This window comes from Chironomus tepperi, unplaced genomic scaffold, assembly GCF_022539635.2.
Source record: "Chironomus tepperi strain 1889 unplaced genomic scaffold, CSIRO-AGI_Ctep_v1 contig_48, whole genome shotgun sequence".
Lineage (NCBI taxonomy): Eukaryota > Metazoa > Arthropoda > Insecta > Diptera > Chironomidae > Chironomus > Chironomus tepperi.
The window spans coordinates 598,959-620,446 of NW_027226170.1; the positions used below are offsets into that span (position 1 = coordinate 598,959).

Sequence of the window (21,488 nt, forward strand, 5' to 3'; positions counted from 1 at the left end):
AAGAACAGCTCCTAAAGTTGTTACTGATTTAACCATATTTCAGTCAAAAATTCGATTTCGTACTAAGCAACTGCATCCCACAGTTATTTCAAAACCAGCAACAACCGACTGATCCATGCGAAAATTACAAAATCTCAATATACCGTAAATAAGCACCAAAATGGCCATAACACAACTATTAATCAATGAACTACTTCAAGAATCCATTTTTGCAGCATAATAATCAATTCAAAATTCCTCAAAAATATAAAATTAAATTAAAATTAAAAAGTATGCTGGAATGTTTTGATGTTATAGTCATCAAAACCAGTATGAATGATTAAATCTTTAGTACATGCGAAGTTGATGAAAAAAATACCGAAGAACTAGCCACGGATTAGTTGTTTTGTGAGAAAAAATTCAAAGTAAATCGCAAAAAAAAGTTAATTTAAATAACAAAAGATAATTAAGTAGATCCTTAATCATCCTGAAGATTAATACGTATGATAAGAAAGACGCGTTCGTGTCCGAGATCAAGTTTAAAAGAGTATTTGCAATTGATGATGAGAAAATTCAAAATGATGTTTTGAAAAAGGCTTGACAAAAATTTCATAAGCATTTAATATAATTAAAATAGATCGATTAGAAGTAAATTTGAGATTAAAGTGATTAATAAAAGTCAGTGAAATTGAGTGGATACGGGAAAAAATCAGTTCAAAGGGCAAAAAAAGTAAATTGATATCTGCCTGTCAATTGTGTTTATTTTCAAATTGTGAAATTCACGCTGTCCCAAAGAATGATTTGAGAATCGGCATGGAATCAACAACAGAAGTTACAGAACTGGGTACAGGCTGGATAGAATTTTCCGAACGTCATGCACGTGCAGCCAGCAGTGATTTTGCGAGATCTGTTGTTCAATATTTCAATAATTCGGTACAGCCAGAAGCTAGATCACAGGTTTCGCATAAAGAATTGCTGAAAAAATTTATCGACTGCTTTTCCGAGAACTTTGAATATGAATATTTGCGACGTAGTGTACAGCAAGGAAATAAGGTAAGTAAATAAAGTCCAAATTAAAATATAATGAAAACAACAAGAGATGAGAAGCAGGCAGCAATAAAAATAATGTTTCATGAATCATGAAGAAGAAAATATGGGAGTGACATTTTCTCGTTGCCGAATACTTTTTATGGAATCAACTTTTCTCCATGAAAAAAATTCAAAAATTTTCATCAAGTCCAAATTTAAATCACGGATGAAAAAAAGTAATTTAACATTGAAATTGTTATCATAGGATTTGTACAGGCATTTATTTGAAACGATGTAGCTGCTGATGTTTTTTTACTACGCTTTAATTTCATTGATAAAATGTACACACAAAAGATGTGTGTTTATACGATGAATGCACCTATACAGTCACACCGGCGTTAAAAATCATGCTATTTCGCTTGCGCCTACATACATTATGTATATATATACACATATAGAGAGGCGCTAAGAACAATTCCACAATTGAAAGGCGCGTTAATTAAATGGCAATAAATGTTCAATCAAGATGATGATTAGAAGTTGGCAATTGCATGCAGCATAAATTTTATTAAAAATTCTTTAGAATGTCACTTGCTGAATTGACAAGTTCATTACTAGGCATATACTTTATGTAACCATTTATTTGATGTTTACCATTTCAAATGGATGTTCACACATTTCGCAACTGCCATTTAGCTAATAATAAATATGTAACTTTGTGGTATGTCGATAAGAATGAAAATGTTTGAACAAACTTTTTTTGTAAATGTATGCCACAGACATTTATTTTCGCTATCGCTACCGGCATTCTAATGCTAAAAATAGAGGCACAAAAGAAAGTCATTAAAAATCAGGTGATGCCAATCAATTTGTCAAGTAAAGCAAAATGATATGGAAATTTATGAACTTTTGTGGCTTTAAATTACTTCGTCTCTAAAAAAAGACGACTCGCTACAGGTGTTTGACGGTGGAACCTATTAAATTCTTATTTTTATTTGATAATTATGATCACATTTATGGCTGCAAAATGAGCGTATAATTTTTAACGCAAACACCTAAATTGAGTTATTGTTAACTTGAACTTCCCTCTATTCATTCGACTTTTCATTTTACAACTTTCTTTAGACGTCGTTCACAAAAAGCGTCTAATACATTTACACAGAGAAGTATGAAGAATGTGCGTTAGATCAGTGTTGGGCAACTTATGATCCACGGTCCTTTAGTGTGTTTGAGACTGCGATGAACTGTATATAGTGTCCGTTTTCTGTCAAGGCTTACTACCAAGATGTGCCGCAGCACACAGGTTGTCCAATACTGCTTCAGATGAATTATTGAGGATTCGTTCACTTAGTACCCTTGCCATAAAATGTTGTAACGAGGGGAGACGAAAGGTTCTAATAATTCTAAAGTCTGATTGCGTAACGGTCGTAATGTAATAAGCGATCGAGCCCCTAAGGATGATTTAAGAAGAAGCATGTTGAGGGTTTTTGGCATATACAGCATCATTATATGTCAAATTTCAAAAAATACCCAAAGAATATTAACCTCTTGCTGCGCCTCCAAAGTGGAAGTCCGAAAAAATTATTTTTGATGGACATCATTAAAAGATGATCTCTTGTATTGCTCATTGTACTTCTCACTTTCTACCGATATTCACTCAATAACTAATACACGATTATTGAAATACTAATAGAATATCAGTTTCCTATTCAATGATTTGAGCTCTTAATGCTTACCATTGATGAAATTTCATATTTCATGTGCAAATATTCAGGTCATTGCGAAGGCTTATTAACAGTTATATTGGATTTTATTTTATCATATTCACACCAAATTTTCAATTTGGGTGAATATATTGTTTTTGGTCTATCACTGAAACCACTTTTTTTGATTTGCTGGATTACCCTAGGGGAATTGCCCCATATAGTTGCTAGCCAAAAGTCTGTGCCTGGGAATACCAATCCAACAGTGAAAACCGCATCTCATTTGGTGCTTCCAGTGCCGATAAATCGCAAAAAACGCTTTCTGTCATTAAGTTAGCAAGTTAGCAAGTTAGCAAGTTAATCGGTGCGATAACTCGTTTCAAACTCAATATTAAGACTTCGGGTTTTTTGCATCTGATAGATATCGGTTATGGCAAGAGCTGTATTGTTTTTGGAACCATAAGATGCTTCCACTGAGGCACACGATGAAAAAATCTGTCATTTTTTTGCAAAATTATAGCCGATTATTCCAAAACACGTGTCAAAAATCGCGGCCTCGCTTCGCTCGGCCGCATACTATTGGATTTTCTTCTTATCATAATTTTAATTAAGTAAAAATTAAGCATTTATAAATGAGTTTTATCCATAATGTTAATATAATTATTCAATACGCTTTGGCGTAATGCAATCGTAGCAAAGTAAATACATTTTATCGTCATCATGTCATGTGTTCAAGTCCTACTATTTTTTTTTTATTTTTTAATTTTTTGAGTTGTTTTTTTGGAACCCTTATACTTTACCATTAATATAAATATTAAATCAGAGTTGCAAAACAGACACCTGTGACAGGCAAAAACCATACAATTTCTTGATAATTTGTATGGATTTGTAAGAAATTCTATACAAATTGGTTTTTGTCTGTCACAGGTGCCAATTTTGCAACTCTGTATTAAATGTATTAATTAGAGATATCTTTCGATATAAATGCAGTTTGCAGTTCAGCCCGGCTCGTATAGATCTATATTAGTACTGTAATCTACCCAAGTCGGGCGAGCGAAGCTCAGCCCGGCTCGTATAGTGATCTATATAAGTACTGTAATCTACCCAAGTCGGGCGAGCGAAGCTCAGCCCGGCTCGTATAGTGATCTATGAAAGTACTGTAATCTACAGTGTGAGTAGAAAAATAGTTCGAGCAAAGCTCGAACATCAATAGTTCGAACGCAGTTCGGACTTGGTTGAGCGAAGCTCACAAATTTTTGCGCCCTGAACGGAGCGAAGCGAGTGAAGGCGTGAAAATTTTCCCAAGCAGCACAAACTGCATTTATATCAAAAAATATTGCCGTGTGGAGAAAAATAGTTCGAGCGAAGCTCGAACATTAACAGTTCGAACGCAGTTCGGACTTGGTTGAGCGAAGCTCACAAATTTTTGCGCCCTGAACGGAGCGAAGCGAGTGAAGGCGTGAAAATTTTTCCAAGCAGCACAAACTGCATTTATATCAAAAAATATTGCCATGTGGAGAAAAATAGTTCGAGCGAAGCTCGAACATTAATAGTTCGAACGCATACTTCATTTAAATTATTTTAGTTACTATGTAAGTAATCATTATTTATCACATTTATTTGATGAATCTATTATTTTGTTCAAGTGGTTTTTTTAATTCTTACTTTTCTGAACAGTTTTCTGATCTATGTATGGTGTGAATATTCCATGAAGCGTGATCCGCTTCATTACTAGTTATTATTATCGCGATTTATTTGTCTATGATTACTAGCTACTACACAAGAATGAGGAAATTATATACATACTTAGTTGTAGTCGCGTTAAACTTCTTTCTATGACATTCAATTTGGAGATTGAAAACAATTTCATTTTCATCACAAATGTTTCTAATAAACAGTAATCCTTTCTATCAGTTAAAACCATCTTATGTATTACTATAATGAATTCATCCATTAAAAATTATGACTCTTGATATTCTTCTTCCATCAGTTCCACATCTTCTCAAGAAAATTTGTTTTGTGTAATAATTAAGTCTAGCAATAGTGCCGATTTTTTGAAGCTAAGACGCAATTTTTTCATTTTTACGCATTATAAGCTGGAATTATAACTGCGTTTAAAACTATTGTACGTTATGGACTTTGTAGTTGTTAATCTAACAGAATAAGTATTATTCCAAATAATGGAGATATCGAATGAAACTCGAGAACCTACATCTTATGATTTCTGATAGCATGCTTCTATCACTGAGCTATATTGTGTTCTTCGACTTTATTGCAAATTGTCTTTGATAATCCATTACAGGAAATCCATTCCTATGTACATTAGTCCTTAAAAATCAATCCTTTCCAATTAATATTGTGTTTCAAAATCCGGTCCAACTCATATCGTGTTTGAAAACCAATTCCCAATACAAAAATCCTTTCTTCAAAGCACCCTAGTTGACCTAGAATTTCCAGGATTCGAACATTGTCTGTTAGTTTAGGACCAGTCTAGTTGTCCCACAAGGTCACATTTTAATGTAAGAAGTCCAATGCCTTAGTGAATTCGGTTAAGATCAAAAGAGAAATAATACAAAAGTTTCTGTACAAAAATAAAGCACATTCATAAATTTTTGTTAATAGATGCTTAAAATATTTTTATAAAGGTACAATGCGAAAAAAAATCAACGAAAAAAGTAACTTTGTGAATTTGCAACACTTTGAGATCTGTGTTGAAGAGAATGAATTTAATAAAATAATAAACAGAAGGATTAACAATGTCTGAACATTATTTGAACGTGTTTATTATTATACACGAGAGCCTCAAGTGATTTCATAATACAGTAAAAATAATTCTCAATTTCCAACAAAGTTGCTTCATTTGATCTGATAACATTAATTGTGACACACGTTGGCTTGCATTGCTTGACTGTATCTTAAGTGTATCAAATGATGACATTTATGAAATTCTTTTCTGTTACTTGATATCCTTTAAAAATATTTTTATCAATATTATCTGAAAGTAATGAGACAATAAAAAAAAGACTTACAATATTTTCAATGTCATGTACCCGAGCGACACAGCGGAGACTTTTTTCGTTTTATTAACACCAAATGAAATTCGTCTCCGTGTAGCTCTAGACATTGGGTTCTAGAAGCCATACACCAAGGCTTCGACACAACGAAGGCATTCGTTGTTAGTCAAGTCCTGTTTGCATTTTCTGTTGCTTTCTTTGCACATGCAGAATTCGGAGATGGTTGTAAACTTAACCATTCCTATCCTGTTTGTCGGGCTGCCACCCTTTAGGCAGGATTTGGATAGGCTTTTAATCTATTCTTTTAAGTACATATCCCGGCACATGGCTCGGTCCATAGAGGTGCATTTAGTGGTAAAAGGGATTACCACGAGAAGGCGTGCACTTGACATTTGGTCAGCTTCAGAGTCAGACTACGGCTTCCCTAATTTCCTTCTTGAAGGCATAGTCTCCTTCATTTGTGTCACACAAAATCAACACTTAATGGAAGCATTCTATATTCCACAGTCATATGGAAGCCAAATGGAGGCTTGAAGTATTAAAGTTACATGACAAAGCCTTTTTCGTTTGTGTCGCTCGGTAAAGTCCACGCATTAGATGAAATAAAGATGTGAAATAAAAAAGCCATATGTGTTCCTTAATTCGATCATCACTAAAGTATCATCATGTTAATTAAGTCCTGTTGTCTCCTTAATTAAGACATAAGAAAACAGTCAATAGATAACAACCAGTCGATGTCGTTGGTAGGCATTCTAATAATGTCAATTACTGTATATAAAATTAATATCATTTAATGTGAAATAATCGCGATAAGAGAGCAACGCTAATTTTATTTACACCCCAAGCGATCATATTCACTCTTTCTGCTGCTCCGTTCACTTAAACGAATTTAAGTTATTATTAAGCAAAATTCAGTAAAATCACATAAGGGCTTGCGGTTGTTATCAGAATGAGGCTTACACATTGAATCTTAATTTTTGATATACGAAACTTTTATGTAAGTACGACATTACTGTAAACATAAATTTTGACATATGAAGGTTGTCGTACGAATCACATAGTTGTGGACGTGACAAAGTGTCTGCTCAGCATTCATTAAAGTATGTCCAAAATCTTTGTCCTTGTATAATATCGCTAAAATATAGTCACAGTCTCAAGTAGACCTGATTATTTTTAAATTTTATCAATGAATTATGCTATGTTGGTATTTATAGAAGCAAGTCAATTAGTATTTGTTGATTAAACGACTGTATAATGTTGTGGAATGGCACAATTATGACGCTAAGAAGAAAAAGGGACAATATAGTAAATATATAGACATTATAAAGACCAATGGTGGCGGATAGAGAAGTCAACGTTACAAATAATATTTTTTTGAAAAGAAACTTGTTACAAATTTACATCTAAAATTTTTGATTTTAAAATATTTTTGACCGTTATTTTGAAGATAAATAAATTCAGTTATTTTATGATGCAAATTCATTTCTTTTATGAATTTGACGACAGTGACGACTAGATATACAGTGTCCATTCCGATTGCAACTATTACAATTGGAAAAACAGCATTAATTTAATATTTTCATTTCATTTAAAAACGGATTTTAAAAATTCAAATATTTTGTTCTATAAATTTAGTACTTGAGTTCTACGTTTGTTCTAAGTATAAGGCCCTTAGTTCTAAGTATAAGGCCCTTAAATTTTCTCTCCGCCACCATTGGTATAAAGAGTAATTTTTCAGACGACGACATCTTGATTAAGTGATTTTTGATGTTACATGACAGCATTAAGTACCGATAATGAAAATTCCTTCCCCCCAATTCGTGTAACTCTGTTAGTGTTTCATGGATGCTAAGCGATGTCGTGACAAACAACATCCAACCCCCACACAATGAATTTATTTTTATTTTTATTTTTTTTTTTTTTGATGCTGTAAAGGCAAGAACTGGATTGTAGCGGTGATAACCTTTCTTGATTCTTTCTCTCTCACTCTCTCTCGCCTTTGCTGTATCGTGTCAACAGAGCATCTTTTCGTCTTTGACTTCTATTTATTTCTTATTCTGCATATTATAATAAAGTATTTGCCACGCTCTCTCTTTCTCACTCTCAGTTTCACCTCCTCTTCCTCTTGATGCTGTTGCTTCTTTCTTTGAAATTGATGGAAAATTACAAAACTTCTTCATACTTCTTTTTGTGAATATATTTATTTATATTATTATTATGAAATTTATTTTAAAGTTAAAAAGACCTCATAATTGAGATGAGAAATACATAAATTAATACTAACAAGTACGCCACCAAGAGAGAGAGAAATAGAGAGTAAATGAGATAGTCCTACGCGAGTAACGAATAAGTTGCATGGAAACCAAACATCATCTTCTTCCTATTACTTTTTGACTCTCATCTCAATTAATTGATCTAATGAATTAGAAATAAACCAAAATAAAGAGCAATGCTGTATTGTCTGCAGATATTCGAATGAAAATTCTAAATTATTTTTATTATGGCCTTTTAGCTAATAAAATGCCGGCAAACATGAATTAAAGAAGAATCAGATTTGTGAGTTACTTTGGGGTAGGTTCCATTGGCGCATTTTTACATTTTCTTTTAATTTAGAGAGTCCAGTACAGTGCTTCTCAAACTATGTCTTACGACACACAAGAGTGTCATCGCCGCAGGTGGTTTACTGTGTCGAAGTCAAATTATTTAAAGCTATGCTGTATATTGCCAGATAAGTGAAATATTTATCCAAGTGGACAAAAATACATTAGAACTAGTTATCAACTGGAAGTTATCTTGCCATCAACTGGTTTTAATTCATTTTTGTCCACTCGGAGCATATTTAAGGCAGTAACCCAAAGCTGCACCATGCTACAAACAGCTTCTTCGCCTTAAATATTGGTTAAACGAACCGTCAAGGTGTCAGCTGACCAACCTTGTGTCTTACTTTCAATACGGCGACGTAGGGTGCCGTCGCAAACACGTTGTGCTGTCCGGGATACGTAGTCTGTTCAAGATCCAGAGCCTGTTCAGGATTTTAGCTCTAAATTCACAGAAATCTAATTAAATGACTGCATTGTGTTCTGTTTTAGGCTCATTAAAGCTTAAAAGTATCAAGCAACACAATTAAGGTTTTTGATCCAAAATCTAACGGATTACCAAAAATTTGCAACAACTGAATAAGAACGGAAGCAATAAATGACTTAATACCACTAAAAACTCATTGCTTTATTTAGTCAGTCAATGGCAATAAACCAATTCTATAAAGTATTGTTCTGCAGAATAAAATGCTAAAGAATATTTCACGATTTACATATTCATCTCTAATTCGATTAAAAAGAATTAGAGACATCCGCAAAATCTTATGAGGAATAGCAAGACAGAAAATCAATGAAATTAATATTTTGAAATCGTATTAAAATGTTTATTGTGCATTTATGAATGTTTTTTTTTTTTGGTACAAATCCATCAAAAAAATATATTTCTGAATTGGATCTCATTGAAAAATCCCACAAAAAATTCTTCTGGTGATCAACTTAGAAATGAAAAAAAAAGATAAACATTCGTTTATATACTATGGGGGTTGCTCAGTTGTGACGTCAATTAATTTTAGGTTTGCATGATACGCAAAGAATTTTTAAACAGCCTTGAGAGTTGATAGGGTTTTATTTGATTAGGACTATCTTTAAAGCTAAAGATGAATTATATCGTGATGTAATTCAACGTCCGTCCCGGAAAGCACACTGCTAAGAAATGACAGAAAATCATCTAATGGTCATTGGATTTGTCCTGAGGCTGGATTTTTGCCTTTTTAATTTGAATTTAATCCATCTGTTTTATAACGTTCATTTCAGATTTAAATAAAATTCATAATTCATAGTTGAAACCTCCTTTTTGATGCAAAAGTTCAGTCTGATTTTGAACTCCAAAGAATAAACATTTCATTTATCTACAAAATCAATTAGGAAGTTATTCTGATTAAACTCGATTAATACAATAACAGAAGTGTGCCTTCCTGATAGGCATACAATTAGTCAGATAATAGACTATGCCATAACAAGCAAAGACGATACTCTTGAGCGCTTTCTCATCTTCATTATACTAGATGAGTATGCTCATGAGCATTGCTCTCAATTCACTCAAATCTTGAGAGCTCCTTCTTTGTCTATTTGCCTTAGAATACGAGCGTATGCTCAAAGAGCATCTTACGGTACCAAAGAGCATGCTCACTAAGATAATGGTTGTATGATAGGGTAGGGAACTAGGGTAGAGCCACAGCAAAGATTTTCAACCTAAAATCCATATTAAAATATAAGATTTCTAATATTATATAAGATGCTTGAACTCGTGATCATATAGTCAGACTCTTGATCTTTGAATAATTTTGAATATCGAGCTGTTAATCGAAACATATGTGCTACATCTGTTAATGTAAAAATTATGCCACTGTAATCGAATGGTTTGGTGACCGACCGAAGGTCTTTAACTTGTGAAAACGTGTGTTCGATTCTTAGCGAAGGTCATAGAATATATAAAGAGTATTACTGATAATGACTAGGATTTATATTCCCGAGTAGCACATTGTAGTCGTTATGACACAGCATGATGAGCTATTGTTGACCCACTTGATAACGAAAAAAATGGAATTTACCGCGACATACCACATGGAAATCATTTTTAAAAATCTAAATATTGATTAACATAATTTATGAATGGCCCTATATTATAGTGAGTCCAAATAATGTAAATCTTTGATCTTCATAAATATTTGATCGCTATTTTTCCGTGTTCCTTAATGAATTCATAAAATGAGTTAAACAATAAAATAAAATAAAAATCAAAAGACATTTCATCAATGGCATGGCTGATGAGAGAGTTAGATATATAAAGCTAGATACGACATCAAGCCTAAAAAAAGTTAAAGTTCTTCTTACTAAATAGCAAAAAAAAAAATAAGAATCACAGACAGACTATTTTTTTGTTTTTAAAATGCAAATAGCAGACACTCATTTCCATCTCAAATATAATGTTTTGTGTATATCCGAGAGTTTCTCACACGCAAAATATTCTCTGCGCTTTTTTTGATATATCAAGTCAGTATGTGTACATAGAGATAAAAACAGCAGAAAATTTTCTTGTTGTATACACAAAAAAATGAGCGAAAAATCGCGTACAATATACAAAAAAAAAAAGACTGTCTTATAGAGTTCGGCATTTCTCGCTCATTGTGTATATATGTTTCTTTTCTTCCTTTCCTTCACTGAGCTCTCAGTCTTACTCGACAAGCGTGTTTTGAAAGACGTGAGACACAAAAAAATAAAATAATATTAAGCCGGGGCATTTAAAATAGAAATTTAATGAATTTACTTGCAAAAGATAAAGAATTTTCTTTATCAACGAATCGAGAGGCACCAATGAGAAGGAACTTAAAGTCAGATTGTTGTGCAAGTGAATTTAAAGTTCATTTGCCATATAATCATACTCAATATACATCAATCTACATAGAAATGATTTAAATAAAATAACATAATGAGATTGAGCATGTAAAGAGTGAGGAAGAAGGCAATACGAATGAGAGAATCAAATCTTTGCGGATATTGCACGAAAATAAATAAAAAAAATCTTAATTAATTTGTTGAATCTTGATCCAGATTAGTGTTATTTACAATCGCGTGGCAATTTGTGCATACATGTGTATTTTGTGAATATCAAGAATAAGAAGAAGAAGGAAGTGCAAACGCGGGATAATTTTTTTTTTTGATACTGCCCCGTTCTTCATGTGATAAAAATAAAGTCTTTGCTCATCATCTTTATTATAAAAATGTGTGCTACTCAAAATACACGGAATCAACTAGATTGGAAAAAATGAAGAAATTTGTTGCAACAAAGTTGTAGAGCATGCCGGTTCGATCTGTGAAGTGTTCTGTGCATTTCTATTTAAAATAATTTATACATAAACTGATTGTGTTCATGAATTAAACTTGTGTGTTCATTAAAATTTATTGATAAGTGAGCGAATCAAGAAATGCGCTGAATGAAAGTAAATTTCCCCATCACGACTGGCTATAACGTAATAATTATCAAAATATTCTCAAAAATAAGTAAATAAGAAGCAGTTTACACAAACATTTTTCATTATCAGTGAGCATTTAAAAGTGAAACAAAAATGAATGCCTGGAAGAAGTTTATAGAGCTGCGGTTAAAAAATAACAATGTTGTTGAAAAGGTGAATCATGAAGTATTGTTTAAAGTCAAGTCCATTTGCCTCTTTTTACCCCTCGAGAGTACGAATTGAAAATTAATTCCTATTTATACTCGATAGCTATATAATTGATGATGGAATGAAAAATTTGAAATTCAAAAACGTAACGAATGCGTGGAACGAAACAGATTGGAGAGTAGATAAATATAAAAATGTGCAAAATTCTGAAATTTATATTGCGATTTAAGACATGATTTATAAAACGTATAATGTTGTTACTCTTTACATGTTCTGTTGTTTTCATTTTCATCACATTTTTTTTTTTTTTTATATACATTGGTGTCGTGTTAATTCCAATTTTGATTATCTCAGTAACCAGATGAAAGTCATTTCACAATTAGAATGTACTTGACAATATGTTTCAAAAAAAAAAAGTAGGTGGCATACTGTTTAAATTTTTAAACAGATTTCCGATAAACTGCTGTGCTCTTTTGACCTTTAATGTACTGAATATTTTTAATTTTTTTTTTTTGGTGCTAGGCGTTTAGGCACTCAAGGAATTTTTAAGCAACTCAATTAGACACATTTTTTCCCCTCAATGACCGATGATCTCCTTCCACGTTTTAGTCCTCTTCTTCTTATTTTACATTGCAACTTATAGCCAAAATTTACTTATGATAAGCTTTTTTTTTCGTTAGGTTACTTTTTGATGACATTTTTCGGGCAACAATGTTGCAATCTCAAAATTATTAATAAACTTCTTATTACAAAAAAATGTATTTTCGGTGCCAAAAAAATTGAGATAATAACTTCTTCTACTGATACTTGAATTTTACTGCAACTTGTTGTCAACTTGGGTTTCCTTGGTTTTAATAGCTGGATTTTTGGTGAAAAATTACATCAAAATTGGGATTTTTGCATTTTTTGAATTTGAATTTTCCGTTACAAAAATTAAATTTGAAATTTCCGTTACAAAAATTAAATTTGAATTTTCCGTTACAAAAATTAAATTTGAGTTTTCCGTTACAAAAATTAAATTTCAATTTTCTGTTACAAAAATCAAATTTGAATTTTCCGTTACAAAAATTAAATTTGAATTTTCCATTACAAAAATTAAATTTGAATTTTCCGTTACAAAATTAAATTCAAAATTTCCACGAAAAAAATTCAAATTTGAACTTTTCAAACCGAGGACCCCCCATGTAATTTGAAACTTGCTTGACTACTCCCGGAATTTAAATTCACTTCCTCGAAATTAATGTTTTTGTACAGTAACGTTGACAATAAAGTTCAAAAAGGATCTTTGTACCAATTTCATGACTACATCCTCCTTTGTTGTAAACGACAAGAATTTGATTCATTAATTTAATTTCTTCTTCATCTTCATGCCTTTATATATTATTTCTTGATTTTGTCATCCCAGTGCATTAATCGCAAATAAAATGAAAATTGTTTTTAAAATAAAATCCCATACTGATAAGAATTTCCGTTGTTACGGTACGCGATTTCTTAATCTTTGCAAAATATAAACAAAAAATTGAGCTGATTTTATTACATTTAGACTTATGAACTCCTTTATTTTTTGTGTTTCATCTAATCTATCAGTCCGGAGCGAATGGCACAGCAATTCCAAGTGAAGGCAGCGATTTCTCGGAAGATCAAGATTCACCAAAAATTAATCACAAACCATTCTTTAGGCGGCTTTCATTTAAAGCATTGAGGAAGGGAAAGGTAAGTGAAAAAATGTGTATATTCATTGTTATGTGAAAGTTAGGCATCTCATAATGGACCGCTCTGCAAATCAATATTGGTATATTAAAATAATTATAGCGTCTGAAATTAGTGAATTATGGCTGAACATCAGGGTTGTTAACCGAGATATCTAGGGCAGACATACTTGCTTGCTTATGTCCTTGACTGGGGCGCACGTTGACATATTGCCGCAAGGAGAGAACGTCTAAAAATCATTCTATCCTTCGAGAACTTCTGCAAGTTTGGAATGTTAAGGACGTAAAGGACAGACATAAAAACATCAAATTCCAAAAAATTCCTACATAATTCTCTAAAATCCTAGATTACCTACGTCAGTGCTATTCAAGCTATTCTCCGCGACAATATTCTTTATTATTGCCCTAAAAGGAAGGTCATAATCAGAGATCGAAGTCACTACGATCGGCGGCTAAATGTTCGCTTATTTTAGCGAAAAATTTAGCCGGCTAAAAAATTCGCTTATTTTAGCGAATATTTTAGCTCGGCTAAATTTAGCGAACATTTTTAGCCGGCTAAATTTTCGGCTAAATTTAGCGAACATTTTTAGCCGGCTAAATTTTTCGCTAAATTTAGCGAGCATTTTTAGCCGGCTAAATTTTTCGCTAAATTTAGCGAATTTTTTAGCCGGCTAAATGTTCGCTAAATGTTTATGAATTGAAAAAATGTGTTTTTTTTCCAACAATTTGGTTATTTGTTTTGATACTTTGTCGGAAATGATTTTTATCTTTCTGGATCTTGTTTTATTGATTCCGAAGTGACTTTATCATTACTGGACCTTGTTTTTTAATTCGTGGATGCATTTTAACCTTACTGGATCTTGTTTTTTAGTATGTGGATGTACTTTGACCTTACTGGATCTTGTTTTTTTACTTCGTGGATGTACTATGATCCAACAATTTGGTTATTTGTTTTGATACTTTGTCGGAAATGATTTTTATCTTTCTGGATCTTGTTTTATTGATTCCGAAGTGACTTTATCATTACTGGATCTTGTTTTTTAGTTCGTGGATGCATGTTAACCTTACTGGATCTTGGTTTTTAGCTCGTAGAAGTTACTTTGGCCTTACTGGATCTTGTTATTTATTTCGTAGATGTACTTTAACCTTACTAAATCTTGTTTTTTGGTTCGCTGAAGTGACTTTGAGGAACTAAAAACAAGATCCAGCAGAGTCCAAGTCACTAATATTAACTAAAACCAAGATTTAGTAAGGTCAAAGTACATTTACGAAATAAATAACAAGATCCAGGAAGGTCAAAGTACATCCACATACTAAAAAACAAGATCCAGTAAGGCCAAAGTACATCCACGAAGTAAAAAACAAGATCCAGTAAGGTCAAAGTACATCCACGAAGTAAAAAACAAGATCCAGTAAGGTCAAAGTACATCCACATACTAAAAAACAAGATCCAGTAAGGTTAAAATGCATCCACGAATTAAAAAACAAGGTCCAGTAATGATAAAGTCACTTCGGAATCAATAAAACAAGATCCAGAAAGATAAAAATCATTTCCGACAAAGTATCAAAACAAATAACCAAATTGTTGGAAAAAAACACATTTTGTCAATTCATAAACATTTAGCGAACATTTAGCCGGCTAAAAAAATTCGCTAAATTTAGCGAAAAATTTAGCCGGCTAAAAATGCTCGCTAAATTTAGCGAAAAATTTAGCCGGCTAAAAATGTTCGCTAAATTTAGCCGAAGATTTAGCCGAGCTAAAATATTCGCTAAAATAAGCGAATTTTTTAGCCGGCTAAATTTTTTGCTATAATAAGTAAACATTTTAGCCGCCGCCGACTAAATTATCAGCGGCTTCGATCTCTGGTCATAATTACTAACTTTAGTAACCATGACTCTCTATTTCCCGAACAGCACAATGTGTTTGCTAGAGTATTGTTGTTCAAACTATATGCTGCGAAACAGTAGTGTACCACCAAATATTTTCGAAAATGTCATGAACCGCATGTATTGGGCGACTTCAGCTGCGGTTTACCACTAAGATGTGTCGTACCATAATATAGTTTGGACAACAATGAATAAGGGTATCACTCCGTTGCCATATTAACAGCAAGACGTGAACTGACTTTAATGACACCATAACGGCTGATGTCGATCCTTTTTATGGTGAAATATGAGGTTCACCGCGTTGTGCCGGTCGGGTGTATAATTACTGACAGCTGGCTACAGTTTACGTTCAATTGTTTTTATGTAACCATTAACTCTTTTGATTACTAGGGGAAGTAAAGGATATACTTCTTAGTGTTTCCCCTGTTGAGAACCATTGACCTAGATATATTCAGAATACACAAAATAATATTAGCCTAGATCAGTGCTTGTTAAACATTTTGGCCAAATCTAGTCTACGACAAACCGGTTAACCCGGAATGTGTTGCTCAACCCGCGACATACCGGTTAACATCCATTGTTCTTAGTATTTGATATTTATGGATATTTGACCTATAAAAGGTATACCTACTGTTAAATAGATTCAAAGGATCAATATTAATGACTTAGCATAGATAATATCTAGGAAATAGTATGTCTTAACAACTTTATTAATAATACCTGAACATATTCAAATGAAATTCAGACATAAATGTTTCGTGTTGATTTGTGGAGCTGGATGATATACACTTTATATTTATAAATGTAATGGATTCATATCGATAGGTTCCATTTCAGACAATTTTTACAAAGTCGCATACAGATGATCTTGATGTGTCGGGATCAGGACAGAATAAAAAGAAATTAGCCAAGATTGTTGTCGAGTGCCGCAAGGAAGGAAATGTAAATTATATTCCACCAGAATCTCTCGATCAAACGAATGATAACAACAAGTGGGAGAAGTGTAGATTAGTTTTAGTAAAAACAGTTGGCGGATATATGCTGGAATTCTATCCCCCTAAAGCCTCGAAGGTGCGTATGTTTATAACGTCATTTTTCTGAGATATTGTAAACAAAAAAAAATTAATTTCCATTGAATTCTTACAAGGTAAAATGTAAATAAGCTCTTGTCGATTCAATTTGTCCCATAGCTTGATTATCTTACATTTCATGTCGCGTTATTAATTTATTCTTAATTAATTGGATTTAATTTTTTTATTATTTTCAAATTGATTAATCTAATTAATTAGTTTGAAATATTGCTGTATGATGAGTTACGATATGATTAATGACTGAATCGCGTTTAATTCTAGAGTGAAAAATTCTGATACAACTCTTACTCATCAATAGCTCTTTTAATTAATCCACACATTCATCTTTAACATCCAAGATTTCAACGGTTTTTTTGAAATTTGAATAAAGTTTCACGACAAAATTGTTCAAAATGACAAAATTATCATGCTAACGACTTTTTGAAATTTGAATAAGGTTCAATAACAATTTAACGACTTTTTTGAAATTTGAATAAAGTTCAAAATACATTTTAACGACTCTTAAACAAAAATTTGAATTTGGTTCAATTTTGTCATTAAAAAATGTTTTATTTACAAATTGATGACTGATCGGCAATCCATTCAGTATGATCAATTCCGAAAAATGTTCATTAAAAATCGCCAAAAGCATTATGATAATAGTTGGAATGAATGTTTATACTCGGCAAATGTTTATAAGAAGACGGGAATTTATTTACATTTTATTTTTTCTTTCATCTTTAAAAAGAGTCTTACTTCTTACTTAATGTTCTGTATGCATTTCTATAACCCATGTGAATAATTTGCGTAATTGCTTACCTAACATCCATTCTAAAAAAAATTGATTATAGCCACGAAGTGGAGTTTTTTGCGCACTTATCAATGAAGCTCGTCAAACGATCCCATTGGAAATGCCAGACAAAGAGAATACGTTTGTATTAAAAGCTAATGATCAAGAGTATGTAATTGAGGCTAAGGATGCAAATGAAATGAAGAGTTGGCTAGCGACAATTCGATATTGCATGAAGAGTACACCAACATCCTCACAGATGCCACCACTTCCGTTAAACGATACTTCCAATACGTCATTAACAAATGAGGCTGCAGGTTCTACGTCAATATCCTCAAATGCCCAACCAACATCATCCACAGCAGCCAATAATGCGTCGCATGATACATCTTTAAATAATAATATAAGTAGTAACAATAACAATGTAAATAGCACAAACAATAACAATCAACCCGAACTTCCACCTCGAAGGCCGGAGTCGTCGGGACACTTTCATCTTGAGGAAGATGATCTTCTACATGATTCAGACTTAACAGCTATGATGTCGGAATATCCATGGTAAAGAATTCTATCAAGTTGTTAGCCACAGATTATTTAATGTTTAATTTCCAGGTTCCATGGATTACTTCCAAGAGCTGACGCGAGTGCAATGGTTCTTCATGGTGGCGTATCTAGTCATGGTGTATTTTTAGTTCGTCAAAGTGAGACCCGCAAAGGAGAATATGTGCTAACATTCAATTTTCAAGGACGTGCTAAACATCTTCGAATGACTTTAAATGATTTAGGTAGAAATGAACATATTATTTGCTCTAACTCGTTTATTAACGTTTGCCTTCTTTTTTTATCAATATAAAATTTTTGTGTACATTTATCTACAATAAATAAAAATATAATTTAGGTCAATGCCGGTAAGTTTTGATAACTTAAAGTACTACTTAAATACAGAAAGATTTACAATCCCTTCTGTTTGTTATTTTTTTAGTGTACAACATTTATGGTTTCCATCAATCACGGAAATGCTTGAACATTTTCGACAAAATCCTATACCACTGGAACAAGGCGGCGTAGCAGATGTTAAACTAAACGAATACGTAATCGCTAATCCAAGATCACTTCAGAGTCCTCGTCATGTGAGATAATATTTTCTTTATTAATAAATAATAGTAGATTTATGCATCACTTTACTGCAATGTTGCTGATTTATGTTCATTTTTTTTATTTGTTATGTTATTTCGATGGACTTTATTATCATTTAAATGACTTTTTTTTAAAAATTCTTCTGTGCTCATCAAAAAAAACAACAAATTTTTCTTTAAATTCCTCAAAAAGTTGTTCAATTAGTAATTATTCTTTTGTAATGTACATACATACACATATAAATATATTTACAATATTTTATTCTTAAGTTAATTTCATGTATGATTTGTTGTAGACTGACTGTGGATAAGTATGATCAATTTCAACGAACTTTTGAAATTTGAATTTTAACGTACTTCTGGGATTTAAAAATTTATTTAACCGATTCAAAAATTCATTTTAATTTCAAATAATAAATTTCCGTTGATGAACTTTTCGAGTTTGAAATTCAACGAACTTTTAAATTTTGAGATCTTCTTGAAGTTCAATAACCAATTCAAAAATTATTTAAATTTCAAATGCCAAATTTCCGTTAACAAACTTTTGACATTTAAAATTTAACGAACTTTTGGAATTTGAAATCTTCTTTATGATCAATAACCGATTCAAAAATCTGTTAAATTTGAATTTCAAAAGTTCGTTAAATTTCAGATACGAAATTTGCGTTAATTTACTTATCCACAGTCAGTCTACAAGAATTACGAACATAGATATTGTATATTATTAGTCGAAAAGAAATGAAATTAACATTGAACAAAAAAACAGTGAAAAGAACATTAGAATGTAAATTATATTATTCTAGATTTACTTTTTAGTTAATTAATTACGTAATTTTTAAGTTTAATTGGATATATATATCCATATAAATTACACAGACTTAGAATATGGCTTTAAAGAAATATGAAGAAAAAAAAATTATAACTTTTAATTTATGAAATTTTATTATTAGCAGATATTAATCACTTTTTCATGATCCAGGAAACTTTTTTTCACAATAAGTCCATTGCAGAGCCTCATAGAATCTACAAAAAAAAAAGAAAACATTGCATTACTTACATACACATTGTGTTCATTTTCTTGCTCAATTTTTTTGATAACTAAATTCCCTACAATTTACATAGGTAGCATATAGCATAAACAAAACAAGAAACAAAGCAATAGTTACAAAAAATCTCCATAGTGCATTTTATTTTGATACCTACATACGCTTCATTCATTTAGTAATCCATAGAAAATTAATTTATAATTAGAGATTTAAATGTCATCTTTGTGATGAAATCATTTCACTCAGCAGTCAACATGCTGTGTGGTCAATAGTGCAATTGTTTTGGCTAAAGATTACTAGCTAAGAGAATATGATTGAAAGAGAAAAGACGAAAAAATACAAAATATTCTGTTTTTAATTCCGAGAAGCAAGTCATGGTACCGGTACTCATAGTTATATGGCAATCATCTAGCGTGAGCAACACAAATGATAAGCAGAGCCAACTTCAGTTCGTTATAGTTCGCTAAGAATTGATTGATATTTGTATGAAATGTTATACTTCACAAGTGTCAACAGAACCAAATTCCACAAAGATATGAATCGATTTTTAACGAACCGGAGCAAATTTAAGTCGACCTCAACTCACGATGAAAATGATCGATCAGATTGAATTCGCATCGGTTTACTAAAAACTGAATGAATTTTTTTCCGCTAACTCTTATGAAGTATAGCATTTCATACAAATTTCAATCGGTTTTTACGAATTGGAGCAAATTCATGTCGATTTTGACATCTGAATTAAAAAAGGATTAGTCGCATTGAACAAAAACCGATTAAAAATGAATGAAAATGTTTCTGCTGACTCTTGTGAAGTATGAAATTTCATACAAATCTCTATCATTTCTTATCGACCTCAATTCAGTTCAAACCTCTGCCTTAATCATTTGTGCTGATCATCACACGAACATTACTATGATTTGCAGCTTGAGATGATAATTTAGTGAAATATAATTTATTTGCTTAATGCTTGATTTCATTTTGTTATCTTATTAGCTGATGATGATGCAAATTAGCATTTTTTTCGTTCTTTAATTAACGCCCTTCATATTGTTTTTTTTTTATAATCTCAATTAATTCAATTCATATAAAACTGAAAAAGTCATTTTATACCGATAATATACACATGTATTTTATAGCAAAATCAAGTAATCACAATGGCAGGCAGTGTACGAATTAAAACATGCGATTTAGATTTGATGCAAGACCCATCACAGGTACATTGAACATTATATAGTAAATCATCAAAATTTTCGTTCTTTTTTATTGTTTTTTGAAACCTTTTTGGAGCTAACTCAATTAATTGAGATCTAAATAACAAAAATAAAAGTAAATCCAAATTGTCTATTTCAGGACTCTTCTGAACGAGCCGTTGATAATCAATATTCATTTGTGTAAAATTTTGCTTACATAACAAAAAAAAATAATCCCCAAAAAAATAAGAAATGAAAGAATGGAGTTTATGTTTATTCCTGAGTCTAATCATTTTATTTTGTTCCTTTCACATACCTTAATTAATGTAACTTTTTTCTTATATTCTCTGCCAGCGATATATGATTGATGAAAAAAAGAAGTTGTAGGAAGAAGAAAGAAGAAAGTAAAAAATTCCATAATTGATATAAAAAATATAAATACATTACATATATTTATGGTATAAATAAGAACATTTAATGCGTATTTTTTGATGAAGAATAATAGAAGAAATCATGTGCCATAAAATATTTATTTTATGCAAAAGAATCTAATTTAAATAAAGAGGAAAATCTTCAATGTAAATTTCGCAAAATATAAACTGTTTTGTTTTATTTTTATTTATAGCATTCCCAACAGCTGATCCAGTTGACATCCATGCATAACTAAACTGAAGTTGAATAAATTGAAATTTAACCTGCATTTTAAATTTAAATTTCA

The 21,488-nt window shown here is 31.7% G+C and overlaps 1 protein-coding gene across 5 annotated transcripts; it reads left to right on the plus strand.

Annotated features, from left to right (window-relative positions):
- Window positions 1–358: 358 nt before the first annotated feature.
- Lnk (SH2B adapter-like protein Lnk) lies at window positions 359–21,369 on the plus strand. Of its 5 annotated transcripts, XM_070652524.1 has the most exons (10): window positions 10,982–11,792; window positions 11,865–11,948; window positions 13,530–13,655; window positions 16,364–16,609; window positions 17,460–17,956; window positions 18,011–18,183; window positions 18,297–18,306; window positions 18,381–18,528; window positions 20,717–20,794; window positions 20,931–21,369. In XM_070652524.1, the coding sequence occupies exons 2-10, from the start codon at window positions 11,889–11,891 to the stop codon at window positions 20,973–20,975; spliced, it is 1,383 nt and encodes a 460-aa protein (XP_070508625.1). In that variant the 5' UTR covers window positions 10,982–11,792; window positions 11,865–11,888; the 3' UTR covers window positions 20,976–21,369. The 5 variants fall into 5 exon arrangements, with proteins under 5 accessions (XP_070508622.1, XP_070508623.1, XP_070508625.1 ...); XM_070652521.1 differs by lacking the exons at window positions 10,982–11,792; window positions 11,865–11,948 and adding an exon at window positions 359–1,032; XM_070652522.1 differs by lacking the exons at window positions 10,982–11,792; window positions 11,865–11,948 and adding an exon at window positions 360–1,032 and having other exon boundaries at window positions 16,376–16,609.
- Window positions 21,370–21,488: the final 119 nt, after the last annotated feature.